Consider the following 27,217-nt stretch of genomic DNA (forward strand, 5'->3'; position numbering starts at 1 on the left):
CGAAATTCTGGACTGCATTCTTTGAAGCAGTAGGAACTTTTTTGGATCTCAGTATAGCCTATCACCCTGAAACAGATGGCCAGACTGAAAGAATGAATTAGGTAATAGAAGATATCCTTCGGTCATGCCGGCAGGGCACCGAAGAAGTGGTTAAGCCATTTGCATCTAGTTGAATTCGCTTACAATGCTTCTTATCATCAAAGCATTGGGATGAGCCCTTTCAAAGCTCTGTATTGGACAAAATTGCCTTACACCATTGACTTGGTCCAACCCAATGATCAAAGTTAAGATGTCCAGACAAATGCTTGATGACATGGACCAGCAAATGCAATCAATCGATTAAAGATATTAAGGCAGCCCAAGATAGGCAAAAGCAGTATGCAGATAAAAAGAGATCAGAGAGAGAGTTTGAAGAATCAGATATGGTCTTCATTCGAATACGACCAAAAAGAAGTTCCTTATCTTTAAGGAAGTACAAGAAGCTCTCTCCCAAATATTGTGGACCATATGCTGTTATAAAGAAAGTAGGCGATCTAGCTTATAAACTTCTTCTGCCTCCCCATCTCAAGGTACATAATGTATTCCACGTCAATTTGCTTAAGAAATATGCACCTAGCCCAAGTCGTCACTGATGAACAATTGATTTCTTCGACTCAAGGCCAGATGGTACTCCAACCTGAAGAGATCCTTGACGTTCGGGAGAAGGTTCTCGGGAGCAAAGTCCTCAGAGAGTTTTTAGTCAAGTGGAAGTTCTTTCCTCTAGAAGACGCCACCTGGGAGAAAGAAGAAGAGTTGGCAAAAGATTACCCCCACTTTGCGAGATGAGGACATCTCGCGTTTTTCAAGTGCGAGAGGATGTCAGATTCCTCCTCAGCCTGAATAATGAATAAGCTTTTATCTCAATCCCCTATAATCATTCCCTATTTCAAAATGCAAGAAAATATTATTTTTCCTTGTTTTTGCCTAGAGAGAAGAAAAATTCTAGCGAGAGGTAATTCAATATTGAGATATGTTTAGATCTATATCTAAAATATATTTTCCTAAAACAAAATTTCAAAATAAATTCTCCAACGCGCATTAGGAATCAATTAAAAATGATATAAGAAGAGACCTTAGCCTTAGGGTCTAGATTTTCAAAAAAATTTGGATTATGGTCCAATTAAGGTTCCTATGGACCAATAGGATTAATCCAAGTGTTGGGATGAGATAAATACAATGAATAAAAGAAAATACCCAAAAATGAGTAAATGCTGACATAAGATGAAGAGTTGATTGAGTACAAGGTTTATTAGTTAAAATTTAAGAGATATTACTAAAATGATAAATTAGATATTTTGGAGAAATGATAAATTTTTTACACCTTGGTAAAGAGAGCGGGACCTTTGAGGTAGGCACCTCCTTCACATGTATGGAAGGTTTTTTAATTCAAAAAAATTGTGATATTTTTATCTCTCCTCTCTCCTGGATCAAACTGGATCAAAAGTGGAGCCAAATTGGTCCAAATCTTGTCCAAATTGAGTCAAATTGAAGCTAGAAAATTCTAGAACCCAATTGGACTCAGTTAGTGGCCTCCCTCACCTATAAATAGACCCTCATTCTTTTGTATTCTCATCTATGAGCTATACCATGCCAGTATTATATTAAAATAATCATATTTTCTATTATCCCTTAAAAATCCTCTCCTTTTGGGGAGCTTGGAACTTCTCTCTCTCTTCAACAACTCTTGGAGCTCTCTTCGCCACTTGCTAAACCAATTGATTGGTTGAGGGCTTCACTTCTAGAAAAAGAAGAAAGCTAATCCTTGAGGTAAGAATGAATTTTAAGGTTTTTTTTTGTTAATATTCTCAAATGACCTCTTCTCAACCCCTCTCAAGCTTGATAAGTTTCTAATTGGTTTTTTTTTAATTCAAATCAAGATTTCCCTAAGAATTTAATGTGTAATCAAGAAAAAGTTAATCTTTATGCTTAATTAGAATGCTTTCTTATGTATATCTCTCTCTCAAAAAGAATAGTCGTTCCTATGGCTAATTCTTTAGCAAAAGAATGCTTCTCATTGATAACCAAACTCTAAACTTGTTAAACTAGAGAATAGAAAAATGGTATTTTTATGCTTTTATGTTAACAAAATAATGGTTAATTCTTTTAGATTATTTATAAGTAGTTAAAAACTACTTTAATTGATTCTAAATGGGAAAGAGATAATCCTATCCATTTGGGAAAAGAGGAATAATGGAAATAGCTTAATCTAATAGAATAATCATAATTAAGTTTGTGATTATGATTAAAATTATGATTTAAATTCATAGTTTAGATTTAAGTTTAAAAATAGATCTTCTATCATATTTGCAATACAATGTTTAATTATTTTAAGAAAAATTAAAAATTATCAGTAATAGCAGCTATGGTAAAATTTTAAAAAAATAATACATATCTTATTTTTATGCATAATGCTAAAAAAGTACTTCCTACCATATTCTAGGATTGGACATCCTATGCAAAAAGAACGATTTTCATCATATTCATGTGAAATAATTTTTAGTATTTATGCACACCATATTCTAGGATTGGACATCCTATGCAAAAAGAATGATTTTCATCATATTCATGTGAAATAAATTTTAGTATTTATGCATGAATATTTAATTAAAAGAAAAGAGAAATTTTTGGTAAATTTATTTTTATGCAAAAAGAGGAATTTCCATGATAATTGAGATCCAAGTAATTAAAGGATAAAAGAGGAGTTTTTGGTAATTAAAATAATGGATATTTTTATTTAATTTAAAGAGAAATTTTAGACAAATTTATTTTATGCATAAGAAGTTTTTAAATGATAAAAGGAGAATTTCCAAGATATTTGGAATTCAATCATTTAAATATGAAAAGAGGAATTTTAAGCATATTCAAAAAAATGGATATTTGTATTTAATTAAGAGAAGAATTTTTATGGTATTTTAAGTAGAGAAAGGTTTAAATTAAATTTTGGTGACAAAAGAGAAATTTTCACCATGATTCTATCTAGAAACTTAGGGTTGATAATTGAATTGGTAGAAAGAATATTCTTAGATATTTTAGGTGGATAAATCACCAAATTGATATTTACCCAAAATTAGATTAATGGAAAGAGAGTATTTTTATAAAAACCTGATATTCTCATATAGAACCATCTCTTAATCTATTATGGTTAGGAAAAGGAATGAAATTCATAAAGTTGGAATTTTCCTTACGATTAGAAGTTCATTAGATTTTTATCTAAAGAAAATCCTTAGGAATCAAAGTTAGAAGTAAACCGAATAATTTTGGTTAGACCACGACTGTGAGAGGGGCGGCCAGTAAACTACTTGCCCATCTCTCGAATCTGAATCAAGCAAAAACCTCGTGACTAGTTCCAATTCTTGACACAAAGAATAGACTACCGTTGAATTAGCATAGTTTTTCCTTAACCGAAATCACCAAGAATCTAGTTGGAAATTCAATCAAATGATGGGTAGATTACCCTGATGAGAGATCAATGATTCTCATTAAGAAAATATGGATTAAAGGAAAAGGGTTTTGTGGAACCAATCTCGAACCGGGAATTCTACTTGTATAGAACCTTTGTTTTCTTTAAAGGACTGTTTTATGTTAGAATGCTGGAGGAAGCATTTGGTATGTGATTAACTAAGAAAAGACTCGTTTGCAACAACAGGACTCGTCGAGGGACGTCGCTCATCGCTCGCGGGCAAAGCCTGCCAAGGTCCTGAGAGACCAGCCTCGATATGGTTAAAATGGTGCGTTTTCGGTACGATGGGGGAGGACCGACAAAGCGGTCCCTGAGAGAAGTGCTAGGACACCTAAGTAGGATCCTAGAGGATTCTGACCAGGTGATGCATGGGCTCGCGGTTGCTAGGACACCCATGCATATGTCAAGGAAGATACGGATGAACCAAAAGAATGACTTTTGTGAATAGAATTTTGATATTGGATCTCGTTGGTTGACTAGCTGGTCTTCAACAAAGAGTCCGAATGATATATTTTGTAAAACAATGGACTCAATATTTTGGAGGATTATGATCAGTAATACTATGATTTCATTCAAAGATTGTTTTAAAGACAGCCGAATCTGTAATAATGGTAATTTCATATTGGGTGTGTAAGTGGTGTGCCTACCTTAAATTTTGCTTGAAGCGTCGGCTAGGGGACCTGGGAACTCTATTCCCGATCTCACCCAGTCACAAGATATGACTGCTTTCGCTCGAGCATCTCATCTCTTCCGCTACAACTCGAACAAGCCAAGCCAAACTTGCAAGCCATTTTGAGGCTTTATATTTCCCAAACCCAGGAGAGAGACGACGACACAAGTGGTTTGCAGGGCAGTATGTCCATGTCTCTTGCGACCAGCGCGTGATCCTGAGGGAAAATATCTCGTTGGCCATGATTATGATGAGGCTAAAAGTGATTCATGGTGTTATTTTATATCACCCTACGCCTCGAGATTTCAGACTTTCCTGCCATATCTACAAAGTTCTTAGCCCCTTTATTCTAAAGGAGAAGATAGTAGCTCCCTTGGGGCAGTGAGGGAACGTTTGTATCAGGGCATGTTTGTAGCCCAGTATTGCTATCTTATGCATTTCCCAAGGAGGTTTTGACTTTCTGGAGCCGAGATGCTCTATGTACATATTGCAACCTTTATATAAATAAAGAAATGTTTTGTGGAAAATTTCCATGTTGTATAAGTGATTGTTTATTATATCACGAATTGATAAAGCAAAATTTGTTACTTGAACATATGTCTATCGTTTATCTTATTTAAGAAATTATTTTTTGAACCTCTTAAGTCTTAGGATCTCGCTGACGAAATCAAAATAAAAATTTAATAATGTATCATTTTTGGCAGAATTATGAGGCAAGGGAACTGTGGCCCCGACAGCCACATCCTCTCACTGATGAGGAAGAGCTTGACCCTGATGTTTGCAAGGCTCTTCACAAAACTCAGCCAGGATCCTTCAAAGGTAAAGGGGAGAACTTGGGCGAGGCTATGGAGAAGTGGGTTGAGGCCATGGAGGAATATTTTGATGTCACCGGATACAACGAGAGGAGCAAAATGGCTCTTGCTAGGCTAAAGATTATGGAAACAGCCAGGGTGGCATGGAGAAACCATTGCGACACTAATAATCTGGATAGGAATACCCAGTCCTATGAGTGAAGCGCTAGGTGACCTGCGAAGGATCCTAGAGGGTGCTGACCATACGGTGCTCGGGCTCTTGGTCATCGAAGATACCCACACGTATATCGTGGAAGATATTGGAACAAGGAGTAAGAGTTATTTTTTGAATTCGGGCATGGATCTTGTTGATTGACCTTGCTGGTCCTCAACGGATGAGTCCATGGCTCTTTTATATGGATCTGTTGGTTGATCTTGCTGATTTTCAACGAAGATTCTATTTTGATTTTTAAAAGTGGATATATTACCGGGTACTATGAGCTAAGAACTATCGAAAAGGCCCCTGAGTGGACAGGTATGGTGAGCATTCTGGTTGCCAATATGCCATAGGTACACCGATGAAAGAAAAATTAGAAATTAAGATTCAACCGAATTGATTTTGGAGGATTATGATCAGTGATACTATAGTTTTATTATGGGGTTAGGCTGGACTGATGGATCCCAAAAATGAGACTCAATTTCTGTTATGGTATGATAGATGAAGTAAATCTCGGATAAAAATTGTTCTATGAAAAAGAATCAACGGCTGTGCCTCTCAATGAGGAAAAAAGCGTTGGTCTCTATGATCCAAGTGCAAGTCTTTTCCTTGATCTGACTATGGGACTTACCGGTTCAGATCAGTTTTGTTAGTTAAGGCTCTTGACTACGTTAAAGTAAAAATATCCTAGAGGAATCGCCCGTGCTTTCTAGGTGAGGGAAGTTTTTTCAGGTTCGGTTTTGGAAGAACCGAGGGATTAGTCTCTTATCTGGATATACATGGGCAAGGCCCCAAGTGAGGGACCCTGCCCTGTGCAAGAAGTGCTACTCCCGTTGCTAGCACCCCAAAATTCGTTGCGCGGTGGGGACATGGATCTTTCACTTGGTATCAGAGCAAATTGGCTAAAGTGGATCAACCAAGAAACCAAAAATGTTAAAAATTTATGAAGTAGCAGTAAAAGGTTATAATTGTGTGATGAAATTCATACAAATTGATATTCTGAATGAAGATTCATAAATAGGTAATTGGGTCTTCAAACGGAAATACCGCAATTGTATGGAATCCTTGACTTGCTTGAGGCCTAGACATGATGATATTTACCTTAAAATTCCAAGGACCGTGACTACTCGTATATACCAAGGGTATAATTGTAGCTCTTTACTGGCAGTATATACGAGTAAATCTAAGACTTGAAATTAAGCAAAAATGCTATCCAGATGATGAATTCGAATGTGGTTGATATGATTTTAAAATTATGGTTGAGAACTGATGAGTTGATCTGGATTCTGATCGAAAAATGATGATTCCTGAATTTTGGTTGAAAAGTGATAAGCTAAGCAAAACCACAATGAGGATGAATGGGACGAGTCCCTGGTGTGATAATGTTTGTAACTGGAATAACGATAATGACTTCAGTAAATCACTATGAGATTAGTGGATTGTGCTGACAGATTGCCACTGTTAAGACTTGACCCAGTGGATCAAGTTAAGAGATGACAAATTAAAAACCTGTATAATTGAAATTCCCATGGAGGAATATTCAGATGAAAATTTCGGTCTAATGGACCATTATTGTGTTAAGGATATGAATGATATGATCTGAATGAATTGTTATCTGATGATGAGTTCTATATAAGGGATCTTTATCCCAGGATTCTGTTGGGTTCACCAGAAAATAAGGAACCCCAGAATCAGTTGGATCTTAAGGGAAAGAGTTGTCCTCTAGTTTGCGAGATGAGGACATCTCGCGTTTTTTAAGTGGGGTAGGATGTAAGATTCCTCCCTCTAGCTTTTGAGGTGTGCAGGTGTAAGAACCTCCCCTTCTGATCTTATAATTATTCCCCTCTCTGAAATAAAAGAAAGATCCTATTTTACCCTGTTTTGGCCTGGAGAGAGAAAATATTTAGAGGGAGGTAATTCAAAATTGAGATATTTTTTGATATAAAAATCCTCCTAGTGTCTAAAATGGTTTTCCCTGAAATAGAAATTCAAAAAGAACTTTTCAATGTGCAATTGGAATTAATTGAAAATAGGTATAAAGGACCTAAGCCTAAGGGTCCATATTTTCAGAAACTTTTAGATTATGGTCCAATTAAGGTTCCTATGGACCAATAAGATTAATCCAAATGTAGGGAGGAGATAAATTAAAAAACCCCCCAAAAATGAGTAAATGCTCACATAAGAACCAAAGAAAAGAATTAAAAAACTGAATTTTGACACCTCAGTGTGGGGATCTCCCCTCATGAAGTAGGCGCCTTTTTCTCATCATTACCCCCAATTTTTAATCAATAAAATGAGATATTTTCATCTCTCCTCTCTCCCTTTTTCAAAACTAGATCCAAAAAGTAAGCTGAACTGACCCAAAAATGGTCAAAAATTGACCAAACTGAACTCGAAAATTCTAGAATCAGTTTGCGTGGTTAGAGGCTCACTTTTTCCTATAAATAGAAGCCTCCCCCTTTGTAAAAGCTTAATGGTGTTTATGCACTATTACTCTACTCCTGTCCTAAGCCATCTACATTGAATTTTTTAATAATTCAATTGTTTTTGGCCTAATCCTCTCCAAAGTGAATTGGTGGCCACTATTGCTTCAAACAATAGTAGAACCCTCAATCCCTCAAGCCAAAGGAGAGCTTAGAAGCTCCATGTAAGGTAATTTTCTTACTTTGTTTAATGAAAAATCTATGATTTTCTTGATTTTTATGTTTTACAAATAATTGAATTAAATTCAAATGCTATGCCTTTAATAAAAAGGCCACCCCCTTCTCTTCTTTACATTTCCAACCTTTCTCAATCCTAGAAAGATTAACTAAGTGATCAACTAAACTCTTCTTATTGTTTACTCTCTTGAATCTAGAAAATTGTGTAGATTAGAGTTCTGTAATTCTAATTTGGGTTAATTAAGTTAAATAAAGAAAGATAAAAATGAAAAATGGTCAGCCATACAAAGGAGGTTATGGTAAAATTTCTAGAATTTTGTGAAAAAGAAAGTTTGTTTTTATGTTATTCCAAAAGAGTAATTCCCACCATTTTTGCATCTAAAAGAAATATTCTAATTACTCCATGTACATATTCACCTATGAATATGCATGAATATCACTGATATTAATTATTAAATTTGATTTCTATGCATAAAAAGATGCATAAAGGAATTTTTTATTATAAAAGTGTTATTCTTATTAAATTTGATTTCTATGCATAGAAAGATGCATAATGGAATTTTCTTTATTATAAAAGTGTTATTCTTATCAAATTTGATTTCTATGCATAGAAAGATGCATAATGAAATTTTTTTATTATAAAAGTGTTATTCTTATTAAATTTGATTTCTATGCATAGAAAGATGCATAATTAAAAAAAATATTATAAAAGCGTTATTCTTATTAAATTTAATTTCTATGCATAGAAAGATGCATAAAGGAATTTTTTATTATAAAAGTGTTATTCTTATTATGCATTTCCCAAGGAGGTTTTGACTTTCTGGAGCCGAGATGCTGCTCTATGTACATATTGCAACCTTTATATAAATAAAGAAATATTTTGTGGAAAAATTCCATGTTGTATAAGTGATTGTTTATTACATGACGAATTGATGAAGCAAAATTTGTTACTCGGACATATGTCATAGATCTCCAATAAGATCGTTTATCTTGTTTAAGAAATTATTTTTCAAACCTCTTAAGTCTTAGGATCTCGTTGACGAAATCAAAATAAAAATTTAATAATGTATTATTTTTGACAGAATTATGAGGCGAGGGAACCGTGGTGGCCGACAGCCAAATCCTCTCACTAAGGAGGAGGAAGAGCTTGACCCCGACGTTCGCAAGGCTCTTCACAGAGAACTCAGCCCAGGACCCTTCAAAGGTGAAGGGGAGAACTTGGGCGAGGATGTGGAGAAGGGGTTGAAGCCATGGAGGAATATTTTGATATCACCGGATACAATGAGAGGAGCAAAATGGCTCTCGCTAGGCTGAAGATTGTGGAAACAGCCAGGGTGGCATGGAGAAACCATTGCGACACTAACAATCTAGATAGGAATACCCAGTCCTGGAATGATCTCAAAGTTTATCTAAGGAAGAGATTTTGTCCCCTCGGATTTTTAGAAACCAAGATGAATGAATTCTTAGAGCTAAACCAGGGGAGCAAAACTATTGAAGAATATCACTAGGCATTTTCTCTTCTCCTCAAGTACTCACCACCACCACTAGACGAAGAGCAACTCATGGCGCCAGGTTCATTCGGGAAATGAATGAACCTTTAGACACCCTGGTCAAGAATGCTAAGCCAATTTCCATGGCTGAAGCTGTAAGCAAGACTCCTCAGGAAATGAGTCGAGTTCTTGGGTACAAATTGGATGAAGGATGCATGTATTATAATAATCGACTACGCATTCCCAATGATGAGGGAATAATGGGAAGGATTCTGAAGAGAAGCCCATGATAGCCTGATAGCTGGACATCTAGGGTTTATAAAAACCTATATGTCTGTGAAGAAAAGCTTCTTCTGGCCAGGGCTCAAAAAGGATGTACTTGATCATGTGCGGCAATGCTTAATGTGTCAAAGAGTCAAGGCAGAGAGAGTAAAGATGCCAGGGAAACTGCAGCCTCTAGACATTCCACAGATGAAGTGGCTAATTCTTCAGCAAAAGAATGCTTCTCATTAATAAATTCTTAATTCAAAACCAAACTCTAAGCTTGTTAAACTAGAGAATAAGAAAATGATATTTTTATGCTTTTATGTTAACAAAATAATGGTTAATTCTTTTAGATTATTTATAAGTAGTTAAAAACTACTTTAATTGATTCTAAATGAAAAAGAGATAATCCTATCAATTTGAGAAAAGAGGAATAATGAAAATAGCTTAATCTAGTAGAATAATCATAATTAAGTTTATGATTATGGTTAAAATTATGATTTAAATTCATAGTTTAGATCTAAGTTTAAAAATATATCTTCTATCATATTTACATTATAATGTTTTATTCTTTTAAGAAAAATTAAAATTTATCAGTAATAGCAACAAAGCTATGGTAAAATTTTTAGAAAATAATACATATCTTATTTTTATGCATAATGCTAAAAGAGGACTTCCTACCATATGCTAGGATTGGACAACCTATGCAAAAAGAATGATTTTCATCATATTCATGTGAAAAAAAATTAGTATTTATGCATAAATATTTAATTAAAAGAAAAGAGAAATTTTTGGTAAACTTATTTTTATGAAAAAAGAGAAATTTCCATGATAATTGAGATCCAAGTAATTAAATGATAAAAGAGGAGTTTTTGGTATATTAAAATAATGGATATTTTTTATTTAATTTAAAGAGAAATTTTAGATAAAATTATTTTATGCATAAAAAAATTTTAAATGATAAAAGAGGAATTTTCATGATATTTGAAATTCAATCATTTAAATATAAAAAGAGAAATTTTATGCATATTCAAAAAAATTGATATTTTTATTTAATTAAAAGAAGATTTTTTATGGTATTTTAAGTAGAGAAAGGTTTAAATTAAATTTTGGTGACAAAAGAGGAACTTTCACCATGATTCTACCTAGAAACATAGGGTTGATAATTAAATTGGTAGAAAGAATACTCTTAGATATTTTAGGTGGATAAATCACCAAATTGATATTTACCCAAATTAGATTAATGAAAGGAGAGTATTTTTATAAAAACCCGATATTCTCATATAGAACCATTTCTTAATCTATTATGGTTAGGAAGGAATGAAATTCATAAAGTTAAAATTTTCCTTACAGTTAGAAGTTCAGTAGATTTTTATCTGAAGAAAATCCTTAGGAATCAAAGTTACAAGTAAACCGAATAATTTTGGTTAGACCACCACTATGAGAGGGGCGGCCACTAAACTACTTGCCCATCTCTCGAATCTGAATCAAGCAAAAATCTGGTGACCAATTCTAATTCTTGACACAAAGAATAGGCTACCGTTGAATTAGCATAGTTTTTCCTTAACCAAAATCACCAAGAATCTAGTTGGAAATTTAGTCAAATGATGCGTAGATTACCCTGATGAGAGATCAATGATTCTCATATTAAGAAAATATGGATTAAAGGAAAGGGGTTTTGTGAAACCAATCTCGAACCGGGAATTCTACTTGCGTAGAATCTCCGTTTTATTTAAAGGACTGTTTTACGCCAGAAGGCTGGAGGATATGTAATTAACTAATAAGGAGAGACTCGTTGCAACAGTGGGCGGGGAGTCGTCGAGGGACATCGCTCGTGGCAAAGCCTGCCGAGGTCTTGACCAGCCCTCGGTATGGTTAAAATGGTGCACTTACGATACGATGGGCAAGGACCGACGAAGCGGTCCCCAAGTGAAGTGCTAGGACACCTAAGTAGGATCCTAGAGGGTTCTAACCAGGTGATGCACGGGCTCACGAGTGCTAGGACACCCATGCGTACGTCGAGGAAGATACGGATGAACCGAAAGAATAACTTTTGTGAATGGAATTTTGATATTGGATCTCGTTGGTTGACCAGCTGGTCTTCACGGAGAGTCCAAATGATATATTATGTAAAACAATGGACTCAATATTTTGGAGGATTATGATCAGTAATACTATGATTTCATTGAAAGATTGTTTTAAAGATATCCGAATCTGTTATAATGGTAATTTCATATTGGGTGTGTAAGTGGTATGCCTACCGTAAATTTTGCTTGAAGCGCCGGCTAGGGGGCCTGGGAACTCTTTTCCTCGGTACCCGAGCAAAACATAACCAAATTTTTATAAAGGAATCCCACCAATACAATGGTTGGGTAGTTGGCTAACCCATGGACCCATTGGGGTTAGGCTGGATCGGGGGATTCGTGCGATACAAATAGTTACAATTAAGTTACGTTAGTTAGAATAAGTCCTAGTAGGAAGACCCTTGTTCTGTGGGAGGGAATCAGCGGTGGCTGTGCCTCGCTAAAGGAGGAAAAAAGCGGTGATTCTATGGACCAAGTGCAAGTCTCTTCCTTGATCTGACCATGTGACTTTCGGGTTCGGTGTCGAATCAGTTTGGTTAGTTAAGGCTTTGACTCAGTAGATCAATTCTCCTGTTAAATGGTTTTCCTGGCGGAATCGCCCGTGCCTTCCGGGGGGCGAGGGAAGTTTTTTCGGATTCGGTTTTAGAGGAACCGCCGGGCTAATCTCCTGTTCGGATATCCGTGGGGGATGCCTCGAGTGTGGATCCCTGCCCCACACGAGAGGCTGATGCCACTTTCACCGCCAGCGCCCTCGGAAGGGGCATCGCAGAGGGGATGGGGGTCTTACAGCTGGTATCAAAGCTTTGTTGCTAATAAGGAAAAATGATTGTAGCGGAAGGCCTTACATGAGAGAAGAAAGGTTGGTACATGATTGAGATATATATATGCAAAGGAAACCAGTCCTTGAAGATAGGGAAGACTCATCCCATGGGCCGAGACATTCTCACCAATGAGTCTGACATAACTATTCGAACTGTTTCAATCAACATCTATAGACATTGCAACAAGTTGTTGTGGATAGTGAAGATGAAACCGGGATTACAACCCTCTCCGTGATCCTTTTCACTCTAAGGATTGGGTCCATGTCTTGGAAACCATGGAAGCTCTTTCACAAAAGCGTTTGCATGACTAGACATCACATAAATCACCTCCCTATTCATGCTTAGTGAGGTGTCCCTCTTGGGAGGAGCCAATGGTGATTTTGAGCCTAGAGTAGCTAGTGGATTCATCTAGTGAGAACTCCTCCATAGAAGGACCAAATTCTATTTTACCCATACTCCATCGACCACGTAGAAATCCTACGAAGTGTCTCCTCCCCATGGAGATGGATAGCTTTACTATCTGGCTGTGGATTTATATCAAACCTACACTTGATGATGGGAAGCTGACTTAAACAAGGTCATTATTCAAACCAAGAAGTGGTCTATAAAAGTGATGAGGATTCCACGAGCTCCGAGCAAGCCATGCTTTAACAACTCGGAGGAGCAAGTACAATAGCTCAAATGTAATGCAGATGAAAGGTTGTAGAGGTAGCAACTCAAAGGAAGGACTTGTTTATAGGTACAGTAAAGGGTAATAGAGCTAGAAAAAAGAGAGGTAGACCATATAAACAAAGAAAATGAGCTAGAAGCTACAATCCATGGACTTGTTTACAGCTACTATAGCAAAGGGTAACAAAGTTAGAAAAAAAAAAGAGGCAGCCATGTAAACAAAGAAAATGAGCTAAAAGCTATAGTCCATGAACTTTATAGACACAAATAACAAACTCCACCAACATCTTGGACAAGACGAAACATGTTCTTCTTCTTGGTAGACTTGGTCTCACAACTACAAGGTCTCTCATCTCTTGGGGTAGCACCTCGCTTTCTCCTTTCACTACATGCTTCTTACCCTTCTTTTGCGGCATCTCTCCCAAATCCAACATCTCTTTTGAGTTTTCTATATTCGACTCTTTTGTCTCTCACTATCGGATTAATCCTCAACTACTACTATCTGCTTCTTCTTGGACTTTATTTTCTAGTACAGGTTTTTTCGGCACTCTTGGCTGCTTTTGCCAGCTTGCCAAATCCCAAGTCTCCACATCTACAATGGTGCCAGATTGTCTAAGCTTTGGATTCATCCCCTTTATGAATCATTCAGCCTTCATTTCCTCAGAGGATTTGTTGGCTTTATCTAGTCTTGGTCTGACCACCTTCATGAGTTCCAGTGGCACTTCCAATAATGGGGGATCCCATGGATCAACCACACACACACACACACATATATATGCACATATACATACATGTACATATATACACATGCATACATGCGTACATACATGTGTGCACGTGTGCGTGCACACGTGTATATATACATACATACATACATACGTGTGTGCGTGCATATATGTATATGTATATGTTCACACACACACACACACATTATTGATCCACAAGATCCACCATTATTGGAAGTACCACCAAACCTCATGTATGTATGTATGTGTATACACACATGTACGTATGTATGTACACATGTTGCATACATATACATGTATGCATGTATGTATGTATGTATGTGTACGCATATATATATATATATATATATATATATATATATATATATATGTTCACACACACGCATATATATATATATATATATATATATATATATATATATATATATTATTGATCCACAAGATCCACCATTACCAAAAGTACCACCGAACCTCATATGTATGTGTATACACATATATACATATGTATATATGTATGTGACATACATACATACATGTATATAAATGTATATATAGATACATACAAATATGTTTGTGTTTGTGTGTACAATTATATGTATATAAATGTGTGTGTATATATATATATATACTCGCACACGCGCGCGCACGCACACACACACACACACACACACACATATATATATATATACTCGCACACGCACACACACACACACATACATACATACATGCATACACACACACATGTATATAAAAACAATATGTATCTGCATGTGGGCAAGCCTCAACAAGTGTGGAACTACACACACACAATGCTTACATCTATCAAAGCACATTACCCTTACAATTCATATTAGAGGCATGACAATAGAAAGAGCCATGACTATTCATATCATAAAATACAATTGACAAACGGAACGCTTCTTTTTTTTTTTTAGCAGGTACAGGAAATTTTGTAGAAATATTCACACACACCCCCAACCCCCGTATGGTGGAAGGCACCCCCCTCGGGTATGGCACAAGCCAGGGCCGAGGCCGCCCAATGAGCGCTAGTTTAACTGTTAGAGTGTTGGACTCTAATCCCCAAGGTCGTGAGTTCGAGTCTTGTGGGGGCCTCATGTGGTATCATCTCCCTTGGGAGATTTATAAGTCCAACGGAACGCTTCTAGGGAGGAGCATTGGCAAAGACACCGAATTAATGTTGGAACTTCTCAGAAAATAATATAGGTTCCCACAAGTTGCACTTGGCAATATTAAGCATGCTTAAGTCATAATTTGAGGGTCAAGTCACTCTTAAATTCTACTATATTGATGGTCATGTAATTGACAAATGTATCGGATGCTTTGATGACAAAAGCAATACAATGATCTTACAAAAAAAAAATCCCTTGATTTGGTTAAATGCATATATTAAGAACTCTAATAATCACAACTTTTGGTAGGTGTATATTCACAACTTTTGGTAGGTGTATATTAAGAACTCTAATAATCACCAGCTAATTTAACACAACGTATAACTTGAGGATTTATTAGTGACATTTAAAATTATAGGAGTTTCTGAGCTGATAAATTGTTAAGCAGGTATCACAGTTTTCCTTGATGGTGGGGCCTCTTGCAAATCAAGGTGGTGGTGCATCTAGCAGAAGCAAGATCCTTACTTATCCTTGGTGAAAGGTCGAAAGTATACATGCAAAGATACCAACCAATGATGACAACTAACACATTTCCTACACTAATGGAAACAGAAGTTAGTCCTTACTTAGAATCAGGACAAAGCCTTGGAACACTAAGCAGAGATGTACATGCGAAGCAACAAGCTTTTATATGTCAATGGGCAGAGACCAGCTTTCCACTTATCTAACAGCTCCTCTCTCAAAATCAGAGCCTTCAATCCAAAAGAAAGATGTAAACTTGAAATGGATAAAGGTGTAAACTTGAAATGGAATCCTTTTCTAATTTTCAAATGAAACAACCAACCCCATACATACTGTCTACAGAATGCTACGGTTGATTGGATACATAACCAAACCCCATGTTACACCCTCAGCTCGGTTACCAAGAGCTGACAATATACAGGAGTAAACTCCTGAACTTTAGGTGGAAGATGGATATCAAGTGGTGGTTTCCTAGACGAGATACCTTACACCTTACTCGTCAATGCAAGGCCATGGTTGTAGAGTTCTGGGTGCAGATGTTTAGTTTCCAGGGCCTCCTCGGGTTAGAATATTTGTTCAAAGTACACAAGAACAAGCTTCTGGTCTATGATGTCATGCATACTTGCCTTGAGTACCAAAAAGAACCCACACCCACAAGGTTAGTGCCTGCCCAGAAGTGGTGCCCCACAGGATGTCAAGAAAACTGTGTAAAGCAATCTACGCATGTGTGTGACCATCATCTTTTATCATTGGATGGTGTACATTTTTAACATATTGCAGAAATGCTAAAGCTCCTTAATCCCCTCATCAGTGGGTCCTCCATGTTTTAGACAGACACCCGGCTTTGGGCATCCTGCAGGCAATGGAAGCCTTAAATTGTTAGTGGTCCTAAAAGTCTTCGGTATCATCCTATCTACATAAAGAAGACCTTTGAGATGATCACATTCGTGCTGCAAAATTCGAGCTTTCCATCCACAAGCATCAACTTTGATTGGCAATCCATCTCGTCCGAATCCAGAAACTTCCACTTCAAGGTACCTTTCAACAAGCGCTCTAAATCCGTGAACACTGTAAAACCACAAACAAATGTATAAGAACTCTTTTCTGCAAGCAAACTAAAGAACACTTCTATTAGTTACAAAAAGACTAGCCACGAAGGGCTAAATACAACCATGAAGGGCTAGATACAAACTCGCCTCCATGTACGGGGCAGGGACCAAAGAATCAAAAGGTGGAGACAGATGGCACTTCTCCTCCGGCAGGCCGAGAATGCTATCGTATACAGGGGGAGGGAGGGGGAATAACCACACACGTGGTCTGTAATGCCAAGTGGGATCACCACCTCTATTTGTGAGAAAAGGACCAAGCCACTAGAGCCTCAAAAAAGCCTCCCGCCGTTTCCACATGCGGACAGAGCCACCCTGCAACTTCCCCCACTAACCACGGAGGGTATGAATGATGTCGAGCCAAATGCTCTTGATGGACTCCCAAGGTGGGAGTGTGGGTACACTCCAAGGCTTCACTACATCGAGCTCTCCAGATGTGCCAGGCTGCAATGCTACTACATATCTCCCATCTCTGCACGAGCCCGGTGTCCAGTGATCAGTAGATGGGGCTGGGACTGGTACTGCCGAAATGCGAAGGTGAGAGACCTGAAGGGCTAGCCCCCCGCCTTCCTCCTCATAAGCCATCACAACCTCAGCCTTTGTGGCTCAAGCGATAGTGCCCCATTCAATGATATAGGTCGAGGTCCTGTCCATCATGAAAATGCAGAGAATCCACTGCCAAACCTACTAAGTCTTCATGCAATCCCAAGGACAATGTCGTTGAGACTCCTGAGGATGGCTGCACCTCTTAACAAGCTTTTGATCGACCGCCAATGGCCAACCACGAGCCACGTGCCAACCACCAAGCTCTTGTGTGCCAGCAGTCAAAGAAAGGGAGATCTTTCGAGGCCGAAAACTGTCCCAAAGCCTCTTCCAAAAATCTAAGAGAAATCGTTTGTGAGAGACCCTGTGACTACCAATGTATTGTTGCTGCCGGTGTGCCCTCAACCTTGGGCATCTAAATCCTACGGCCTAGCCATGCAATGTATGCAAAGAACGGGGTATCCAAAGTCTCCTCCCAATCAATAGGATCACGCCAAGCCCACTCCCCTGGGTCCCACTGAAAGCGCGTGAGGAGCCGGTGTGAGGGCAAAAGGACGAAAGGACCAAATGTACGAAAGATCAGAGCAACACAACACAACACAACATGAAATACGTGAGTGAGTCTATATATAATGCTACGTGTTAACACATTCATCCCCAGTTTCTGCTCACTTTTGGTGCCCATTTGGTCCCTTTTGTATGGCCCTTGATTGTGGGCTGGCCACCCCTTTTTTCTCTATTTTTTTGGGATTTTTCCTAGTCTTTCTGGTATTTTACCAGTCGGCCAGTATTAGCAGTCCCAGTCGGCCAGCACACCTCAACTATAAATAGGAGGTGCTGGCCTCTCATTTCTTATTCAGTCTTGTACATATTTGCTCCCTCACTTATGAGACTTCTAGTGTCTCTTGCTTGGGACTGTTTTGCTTCAGTATATTCAGCATAGTTTGCTCCATCTCTCTCTCTCTCTCTCTCTCTCTCTCTCTCTCTCTCTCTCTCTCTCTCTCTCTCTTGCCCTCTCTATTCAGCACACTCTAGTGCTCCTTTGCTTCCGCTCTGTGCACTCTTTCATGGTATCATCGCTCCCGGTTTAGCACCCTCTTTGCTGCCCCAGATTCAGCCCTGTTTTCAGCACCCTCTCCTCTGCATTTTTCTCAGATTTGCAGCCCCTTTGCTGCTGCGTTTTCTAGACAGCACCTGCTGGTCACATCTCCTACAGATTGGCTTCACCGACACAGCCATCAGGTATTCTTTGATCAGCATTTTCTTTTCCACGTGCAGTTTCGACACAGGTGGCCTGTTTTTTCAGGACAGCAGCCTTCTTTGTGCTGCATTTTCCTCTCCAGTGGTCTTTCCCCTTTGCAGAGTGGGTCTATGGTTTTTCGGGCTTTGGTGGCACTCTTGGTACCTGTGGAGGACACTTCTTCTGAGTTTGTGCATATTTCTTGAGATTGAGCCCAAGCTTTTGTGATGGTTGCACCGACTTCTCTTCTGCAAAGTTGGATGGTTCCAACTACACCCTATGGAAGGTGAAGGTGAAATCGGCCTTGGGTGGCGTGGATATTTGGGATTGGCTTGTTACACCGGCCAATGCCACTCCTCCCACCCTTGCTTCCGGTGGTGCGACTCGGGCACAGATTGATCTTTGGCAATCGAATGATCGACGCGTTTTCTCCTTTCTAATGTTGAACTGTCAGGATTTTGTTCTCTCTCATGTGCGTACAGCTGATGCTGCACATGAAGTTTGGAAGGCTTTTGCAAATCTCTACGAGATTAAGTCTCCGGGTCAGATTTTGGCATTGGAAAAGCAACTTATCTGTTTCTGCATTTCCATCTTTATGTGCTTTCATCTCGAAGATGAAAGATCTCCGGGTGTCATATGCACAGTGTGTATCTACCGTGTGCTACACGCACAAGACTAGCTTCGAGGTTGGGGAAGCTTGGAGCTAGGCAGGCTGTTTGGCAAGCTGAGTTAGGGATAGACTAACAGGCGGGCACCCAAGTATGGACGGGCGGGCGCCCAAGTGTGGATGCCCGATGACCGGCCAAGAGCCTATAAAAGGGTGGCCAAGGTTAGTCATTAGTCATATAGAGTCTCGCGTGATTTGTGAGAGCTCTATGGTCTGGAGCAGAAGGAAAGTCTTCGGACCAACCTTTAAAGAATTCAAGTTCGACACCAGCGAAGAAGAAACGTCTCCTTAAAGCTTTGAAGCTCATGAAGGAGGGACGTTGTTTCATCTGCAAAGAAAAAGGACACATGCGTAACGAGTGCCCGAAGCAAAAGGGTGCAAAAACCAACGCAGGACCCAAGCCAAAGGCAGCTAACCAGTTGTCTTTGACAGATACGTCAGTTACTGTACTTTCTCGCCCTAATTCATGTTCTGATTGTTTGTTCAACTCTAAAGTTTTTGGCTTGCATGATCTTCTCCAAGTTTATGGAGAAGTGAATGGCCATAGAATCCACATTCTTCTAGACCCTGGCAGCTCACACAATTTTGTTAACTATAAACTTGTGCAGAAATTGAGTCTTGATACGACACCCAACGATCATACCTATGAGGTACGCCTACCTGCGGGAAGACAAGTATGGGATCGTAAGGTGAAGATGCTACCAATCCGGATTTAGGACTACAAAGATACTCTGGAATGCTATGTTATGCACCTAGAATATGTAGACTTGTTATTAGGGATTGAGTAGTTTAAGACTCTTCAAGTCCAGATAGATTGGTCTATGTCATATTTTTTCTTTTCAGCATAGGAACACCCAGTATAGTATTTTAGGTGATTGTGTACATCCCTCTCAGGGACCTCTTGTAAATGCAATTGATTTTGGAAATATAATGGATTCTTCCTTGTATACTGCTTTCCATTGTGTATTGATTCCACTTTCTTCATTTCTCATACCTTCCATGGATGTCAATGAATTAAGTGTATTTGAAAGCAAAGAATTAAAGAAGATACTTGATTCGTTTCAAGATGTATTTCCTAAGGAACTGCCATCCAGTTACCACCTGAAAGGGCAGTAGATCATCGTATTGACTTGATCCCTGATGCTCATCCTGTTAGTATTCCACCTTATAGGATGAGCCAAGCTGAGGAAGATGAGTTGGCTAAACAACTCGAAGATTATTTAAGGATGGGCCAGATCCATCCAAGTAAATCACCTTGGGGTGCACCTGTGTTGCTTAGAAGAAAGAAGGACAATACCTGGAGAATGTGTATAGATTACAAAAGATTAAACAAGCTGACAATTAAGAACCGTTATCCTCTCCCTAGATCAAATGACCTAATTGACCGGTTAGCAGGAGCGAAATATTTCACGAAGATAGATTTACGTACTGGCTATCACCAAATACGTATTCATGAAAGGCATGTCGAAAGAACCGCCGTTCGGACTATATTTGTGGTGGTGTTCCTAGATGATATTTTGATATATAATTGTACTCTTGAGAATCATGTTCGACACCTCACGATTGTCTTATCTATTTTAAGACAAAATCGACTATATGCTAAGTTAAGTAAATGTGAGTGCGGATTTGTTCACCAAGCCGGTTTCTCAGGCTTCCTTGGCTCCTCATCTTCGGCTTCTCGGAGTTTGTTCAGCATCTGGTGCTAAAAGGGAGTGTTAGCACATTCATCCCCAGTTTCTGCTCACTTTTGGTGCCCATTTGGTCCCTTTTGTATGGCCCTTGATTGTGGGCTGGCCACCCCTTTTTTCTCTATTTTTCTGGGATTTTTCCCAGCCTTTCTGGTATTTTACCAGTCGGCCAGCATACTTGCTCCAGTTGGCCGATATTAGCAGCCCCAGTCGGCCCGCATACCTCAACCATAAATAGGAGGTGCTGGCCTCTCATTTCTCATTCAGTCTTGCACATATTTGCTCCCTCACTTATGAGACTTCTAGTGTCTCTTGCTTGGGACTGTTTTGCTTCAATATATTCAGCATAGTTTGCTCCATCTCTCTCTCTCTCTCTCTCTCTCTCTCTCTCTCTCTCTCTCTCTCTCTTGCACTCTCTATTCAGCACACTCTAGTGCTCCTTTGCTTCCGCTCTGTGCACTCTTTCACTACGTACCTGATGTGGTGTCGATGGTGAAGATAAGTAGAGTGGGCTGCCGTCCTGATGGTATGATGTAGCAGAGAGTGGGCTGCTGTACCGCTGGTGAGAGCTGAGGAAAAACGCTGGAGTGCTCTATGTATAGCAGAGAGGGCTGCTGTCCCATGAGCTGTGGAGAAAATGCTGATATGCTGATGTAAGTGCTGATGTAAACGCTGATGTAAGCCCTGAGGTAAGCGCTGATGATAGGCTGATGTAAACGCTGATGTTAGCCCTGATGTAAGCGCTGATGATAGGCTGATGTAAACGCTGATGTAAGCGCTGAATGTAGCAGATGTAACAGCTGATGTATAACGCTGATGGTGTGATGATGAAGTGCTGATGTAAGCACTGATGTAGCAGAGAGGGCTGCTGTCCCACAGTGTGGCCTGTTGCAGAGAGTGGGCTGCTGTCATGTGATGTGGCCAGAAGAGAACACTGATGTGCTGTCCTGTCAGGCGAGGATGATGAAGCGAAGTTGTGTACAGCCCAGCAGATGCAGCAGCAGCTGCAGCAGCATATGAAGTGGTACCGGATATGATCAATGATATGGTACACTGAGGTGAATGATGAGGCAAAGCTATATATACTAAGGGGGAGTGCTGGTCGGCCAGCCTAAAGGCTGTCAGCCAGCAGCAAAGACAAAAATCCCCAAATAAAACCAAAAATCCCCCGTTTTAGGACTGGGAAAAATACAGTTTTCACACAGCCAGCTCTCCCAAATCCATAACCGCTAGAGTCCCTCCCTCGCCACGTTGGCCGGTGGGAGATCAATGTGCCACTCACCATCACCCTCTGTAAGGTGCAGCCACTGAAATCATCTAGAGGGGGCTCTGATCTCTCTATTCTGCCATGGAGACCAATAGAAAAAGTGAGCAAACCACAGCTCTCATCCACGCCATGGACTGCCAAGAGAATGTCATGCCTAGTAAACACACCTAGCCACTACGCGGGAGTCGGGTCTGGGATAGTGGTCAACCATTCCTAGGGAATAGCAAAGTCAATGTTGAGGCTCAGTCTGTCTCTACCTCGGATCCCAGCCAGGCCTCTCTCTTGAGCCTTGGGGGGAAGCTATCTGAATGCAACCCAATCTCCAAGGGACCTGGCAAGTCCTATGCCAATGCTCCTTATGATACATGAGGACCTGGTTACACTGATCAGGGGTTCTAGATGAGGAGTTGCCGAAGACATTCCTCTGAGGCTACCGGAGCTAACTACTGAAGGGCCGGCCTGAGGTGATCCCAAGCTCGATGTAGGCTGGCTGCAAATCTGTCCTGAAAAATTGGGCTAAATCTGCAGGCCCGCATCTATGTGAAGATCCATCTAGTGCTCTACGGCCAAGGGCCCCCAAGGCTCGGAGTACGGGCTGAAATCTAGGTCAAGAGGAAGTCCTTCCAAGGCTCACCGCCTGGAAGGAGTCCTCTAACAATCAACTTGCCCAGCAGGGCGTAGCTCTGAATGGCGGGGTCATTGATGCCTAGGCCCCCTCTGCGTCGTGGCTGAATAATCACTCTCCAAGCCACCCACTGCCGGCCCACAAGAAGCTCCAACCCATCACTGCCGACCAATGCATGCACAAGAGAAGGCCCAACAAGAAGTAATGTACCACATGGTGGTAAGGACCTGGTTCGCCACCACCAATCGGCCAGCTAAGGAGAGCCTCGGAGAACCCCTGTACCAAAGCTTCTTCCGAATGCTCAAAAGAAGAGGAGCGAGCTACTACTCCGAGGAGATATCAATGCCCACCTGGCATCCCAGATAGCGGGCCGGAGTGCCCCTCGGGATCCACTAGAAATCCTCAACTGGGTGCCAAGTCACGACGGGTGTAGAGCCTACCCAAAAACCACAAGACTTGTGCCAATTGATCTACGCTCCTGATGTGCGACAAACGATCTCGATCGCCTCTGCGAATCTCTGGAGATTCTCCACATCTCCGGATAGATATGATGTTGTGTCATCTGCAAACGCTGTCTCCAACAGCTCCGAAGTACAGATGGGGAGACACAATCCCTAGAGCCCCGTCTCCTAAGCTGAGAGAAAATTGCTCATTGCATAAGCAACAAATAGGAAGAGGTAAGGTGCTAGTAGACAATCCTGCCGGACCGAGCGAGAAGGGGGAAATCTGTCACCTCGAATGAGAACTTGACTGTGTGGCTGAGTAAAGTCCTAAAACACCACGGATCCACTCTATTGGGAACCCCATCCGGTACATCGTGCCCTCCAGAAAGCTCCAGTCAACTCTATCATAAGCTTTCTCAAAGTCTAGGAGGAGCACAATGAGGTCTTGCTGCCGCATCCTGGCCAAAGCTGTCACCTTCGAGAAAGTGAAGATATTGTACAGAATGCTCCGATCCTGAACAAAACCTATCTGAGTGTCATGGATCAAGTCAGGGAGGGAAGGCTGAAGTCTCCGTCGACCAAAATCTTGTAGGCGGTCCCAAGGAGGGTGATGGGTCTCCACCTCTGAGAGCCTCTCTGCATGGCACTTGTGATCATAATCTCATCGAAGGCTGCTCAAAGGCCGCCTTCCATGAGATCCCATTGGTGAAGAAAGAAGGAAACTGGAAGCCCGTCCGCCCCCGGGCATTTGCCCCTAGGGAGAGCTATCAATGCCTGCACCAGCTCCTCCTGTGTAGTTAAGAGAGTCACTAAGAAGGTCCGAAGAGTGGGGGGGAACCACCTCTCGTGTGCCACTAGACCCTCTCGCGCACGTCCACCACTTGTGGGATAATGGGGCACATGTGAGGAGGGATCGAAAAAAATCAATGGCAATGGCTCTCACATTGGGGGGGGGGGGGGGGGGGTTCAGAAACAATAGCTCCATCATGGCCACACAACCTGCAAATACCATCTCTCCGCCTATGGGGGCCTGCAATCTCAAAGAAGTCCCCCGTGACTCTATCTCCAGCCTAGGTCTAGAAGGAAGCTCGGGCATGGTATCTCTACTTCCTCTCCTCAATGGATCTGATCTCTGTACAAGTGGCAGCAAGCTGACTCTCAATCCACGGGCTATCAGGGGAACTCTCTTGAAGACACTGGAGAGAAGCAAGACCCCTCCGAAGAGGAGGGAGAGGAGCCAGAGGGGGGTGGGAAGAGGGAGATAAGAGCAACTAGGAGTGATCCATCGGAGAGGGAGGGTGCAAGGAGGGGCTCACTAGGAGCTCACTAGGGGCCCACAGGGGCCAGTTGGCCTCACTGGAAACTGAGAACTCGAGGAGTCGTCTTGGCAGGCTAACAGCCACCAAACCGAAGGGGCCAGAGGTGGGACCCTTGGAGTGACTGGAGGGGGCCCATCGCCGACGGCTGGGTGCTGCAATAAATGCTCAAAACAGTTCTCTGACAAAACCGAATCCTCCTGTACTCTACCAACCTATCGCATGCGGCGACAGCAGTCAGCTTTGGAAGTTGGCCGGCGGCCTTGGCACAGGCCAACGGTCTGCCGCTCTCTGACAGCAAAGTCGTCTATGGTCGGGTCCTGGTGCTTGGCTGCCTAAGAACCTGCCTCTCTCCCTACCCCCTGGTGATGATCTAAGCTAAGACCGGAGGGGGAAGCTCCAAAGGTGGTCTCTTGGACTAACACTGAGGGCAAGCTCTGACGAGGTATCCCATCTACCTGCAAATGAAGCATTGGCCAGGAGGCCTAAGTACTCCACTCTCTGCAGGATGGGGTCTAATTGACTGACACAGCATGAAAAGCAAACAGGACCACCACCATGTATACTGCTTGACACACGGAAAACATGGAATGGCATATCCCACCACAGTGCACAACTCTTCAGTTTGAATCTGTCCAAGCATGGACCTATCAGTCAACAAAGAAATGCCAGAGTCATTTAAATTTCTTTTCCATGATCTGCGCACATCTACTTCGTCTTTGCTCTTACAAAGTTTCTCCTGACCTAGTCGTCTGACTTTACAACCTCGACCCAAGCTCATTCTATTCAGCTTTTTTGCTCGAGATCCCTTCTTGCTCCCTCCACAAAGCATGACTAGGATACTGGACACTAAGTCAACACTAAGAGTATAATCCTGACTGGTAGACTCTTTCAAGGTTCCTTCCCTCAAATAATAGCACCTACAAGCTTCCTGGTCTTTGTTCTCATAACCTTTCTCCTAGCCTAGCTGTCCGACTTTGCAACCTCAACCCGAGCTCATCCTATATTCTCACAGACCCCTTCCTGCTCCCCCCTTCACAAAACATGACTAGGACACTAAGTCACCACCAAGAGTATAATCCTGGTGAGTAGACTCTTTAAAGGTTCCCTCCCTGAAATAACAGCACCTTCAAGGGCACCAAAGGCATAAACACTAATAATACACACAAATTTGGATACAAAACCTGAGGCATCCTTCGAAAAATCTTGCACTCTTGTTTCCCTTTTTCTTCAACGTTGGATTGCATATAACCTGTGATGCACAATGTAAACATTATCAACGTCAAAATGCTTACAAAAACATCCTGTGAATCACTTTTGAATTGACCCGAAGACCTCGGGCATGCAAACATTGCAATTCCTTGCGAATTTCAGAAGTCGATCACCAAGAGGTTGAATGGGGAGCGCTGCTGAGCACCGGTCTCCTCCTTAGGAGCATAGCTTATGTATTCTTCTGTATCTTCCAAAACTATTATCTGTAAAAAATTCAATTAAAATTTTTGATATTACATGCTTTGTGGAAGCATGATCGTAATTAACGCTACACAAAAAAAAAATTAATGCAATCCTATGCTTACCAAACACACAGAAGGCAAGAGATGTAACCCTAATCTATTGTTTATTGCCAAAAAATGAATACGTGAAATGATGATCTTGGATCGAAACTTAGATCCGGTTAGCGCATGCTAACCTATAATGCATACAAAAGATTCATGTTGATTCCACAACATGGTCATCCTCTCTAGATGCTTGCAATCATGCCTAGAGCTGCCTCGGGCTGCCTATATGAAGGGGTTCTTGCCAACAACTATGAGATGCTTGAATGAGAGCCGCTAGTTGACACATTGCTAGTTGGTTCTACCAACACTTCCGGCACCCATCATTCCACTCAACGAATTCGTCGCCTTCCATTATGGAGAACAGTTCCTTGATGGTCTGCTCCATAATCTTTAACTTAGAGTAGGTCTGTCTCGCTGGAGAACAAGCTCCATGACTGTCATGAAGAGTTGCTTGTTGTGTTCAACCCACAAGCCCTAACCCTAGACTTCTACATGCTTCCTGGATGCCCTAGGACCATGCTAGGTTGAAATCTAAACTCTCTAGCATTGTACTATGCTAAAAATTAGCAAAAAAAGCAAATGCAAAAATGCTTATATTGCAAACCCTAATTTTCTAATTTGCATGCAAAACCTAGCATTGATGCAAAGCTCTACCTGGGCCGAACCTAGAAGCTCCTATAACAATCTCCATCTCCATCTCCGCCCTCCCCACTCGCCCCCCAAGCCACCCACCCACCTCTTCACCCCCGCCGCCTCTCGCTTCCTCGAAGCCTCAGCCCCCCATTTGAAACCCCGTCCCCAATCACTAATTTTGTGGACTTCTGTTCTTAATCTTGTGCATGTGTATGGATTTTGTAAGGAGGAACTCTCACTTGGAAGCAACAACATGACAGATGTTTTGCGCATGTGAATGGATGAATCTCATGGCGATCATCTTTTATAATTACTCACGTCACTTTTTCATAAAGCTGTGCATTGATATCGCATCATTTCAAAGACGCCAACTAAAAAACACACATGATATAAACGCCTGACAGCTACCTTGGCTGGTATGGTTCAAACCAAAGTAACCTCACAGTCTCTCCAACATAGACATACAACTCAAATACACTTTTAGCCAATGGGCTGGGCTTGTGACTTGGGGAGGGGAGGTCCGAGTTCAAGTCCCGGCAGGCCCTGTCGGTAATGTGACTTGGGGAG

At 40.9% G+C, this 27,217-nt stretch overlaps 1 protein-coding gene across 3 annotated transcripts in view; it reads right to left on the reverse strand.

Annotated features, from left to right (window-relative positions):
* Positions 1–15,837: 15,837 nt before the first annotated feature.
* PDF1A (peptide deformylase 1A) overlaps positions 15,838–27,217 on the reverse strand; it is a 12,072-nt gene continuing 692 nt past the window's right edge. The window contains exons 2-5 of one of the 3 annotated variants that reach the window (XM_086809549.1): positions 25,844–25,933; positions 25,643–25,710; positions 16,507–16,631; positions 15,838–16,416 (exon numbers count right to left, since the gene is read on the reverse strand). In XM_086809549.1, the coding sequence (XP_086665675.1) occupies positions 16,415–16,416; positions 16,507–16,631; positions 25,643–25,710; positions 25,844–25,933 (285 nt within the window). In that variant the 3' untranslated portion in view covers positions 15,838–16,414. Of the gene's footprint in view, positions 16,632–25,642; positions 25,711–25,843; positions 25,934–27,217 lie in introns of all 3 variants that reach the window. The other 2 variants (XM_086809548.1, XM_086809547.1) reach the window with 2 other exon arrangements.

Source organism: Cibotium barometz, chromosome 15 (genome assembly GCF_041138505.1).
Source record: "Cibotium barometz isolate CiBa-2024 chromosome 15, ASM4113850v1, whole genome shotgun sequence".
In the NCBI taxonomy this organism is placed as follows: domain Eukaryota; kingdom Viridiplantae; phylum Streptophyta; class Polypodiopsida; order Cyatheales; family Cibotiaceae; genus Cibotium; species Cibotium barometz.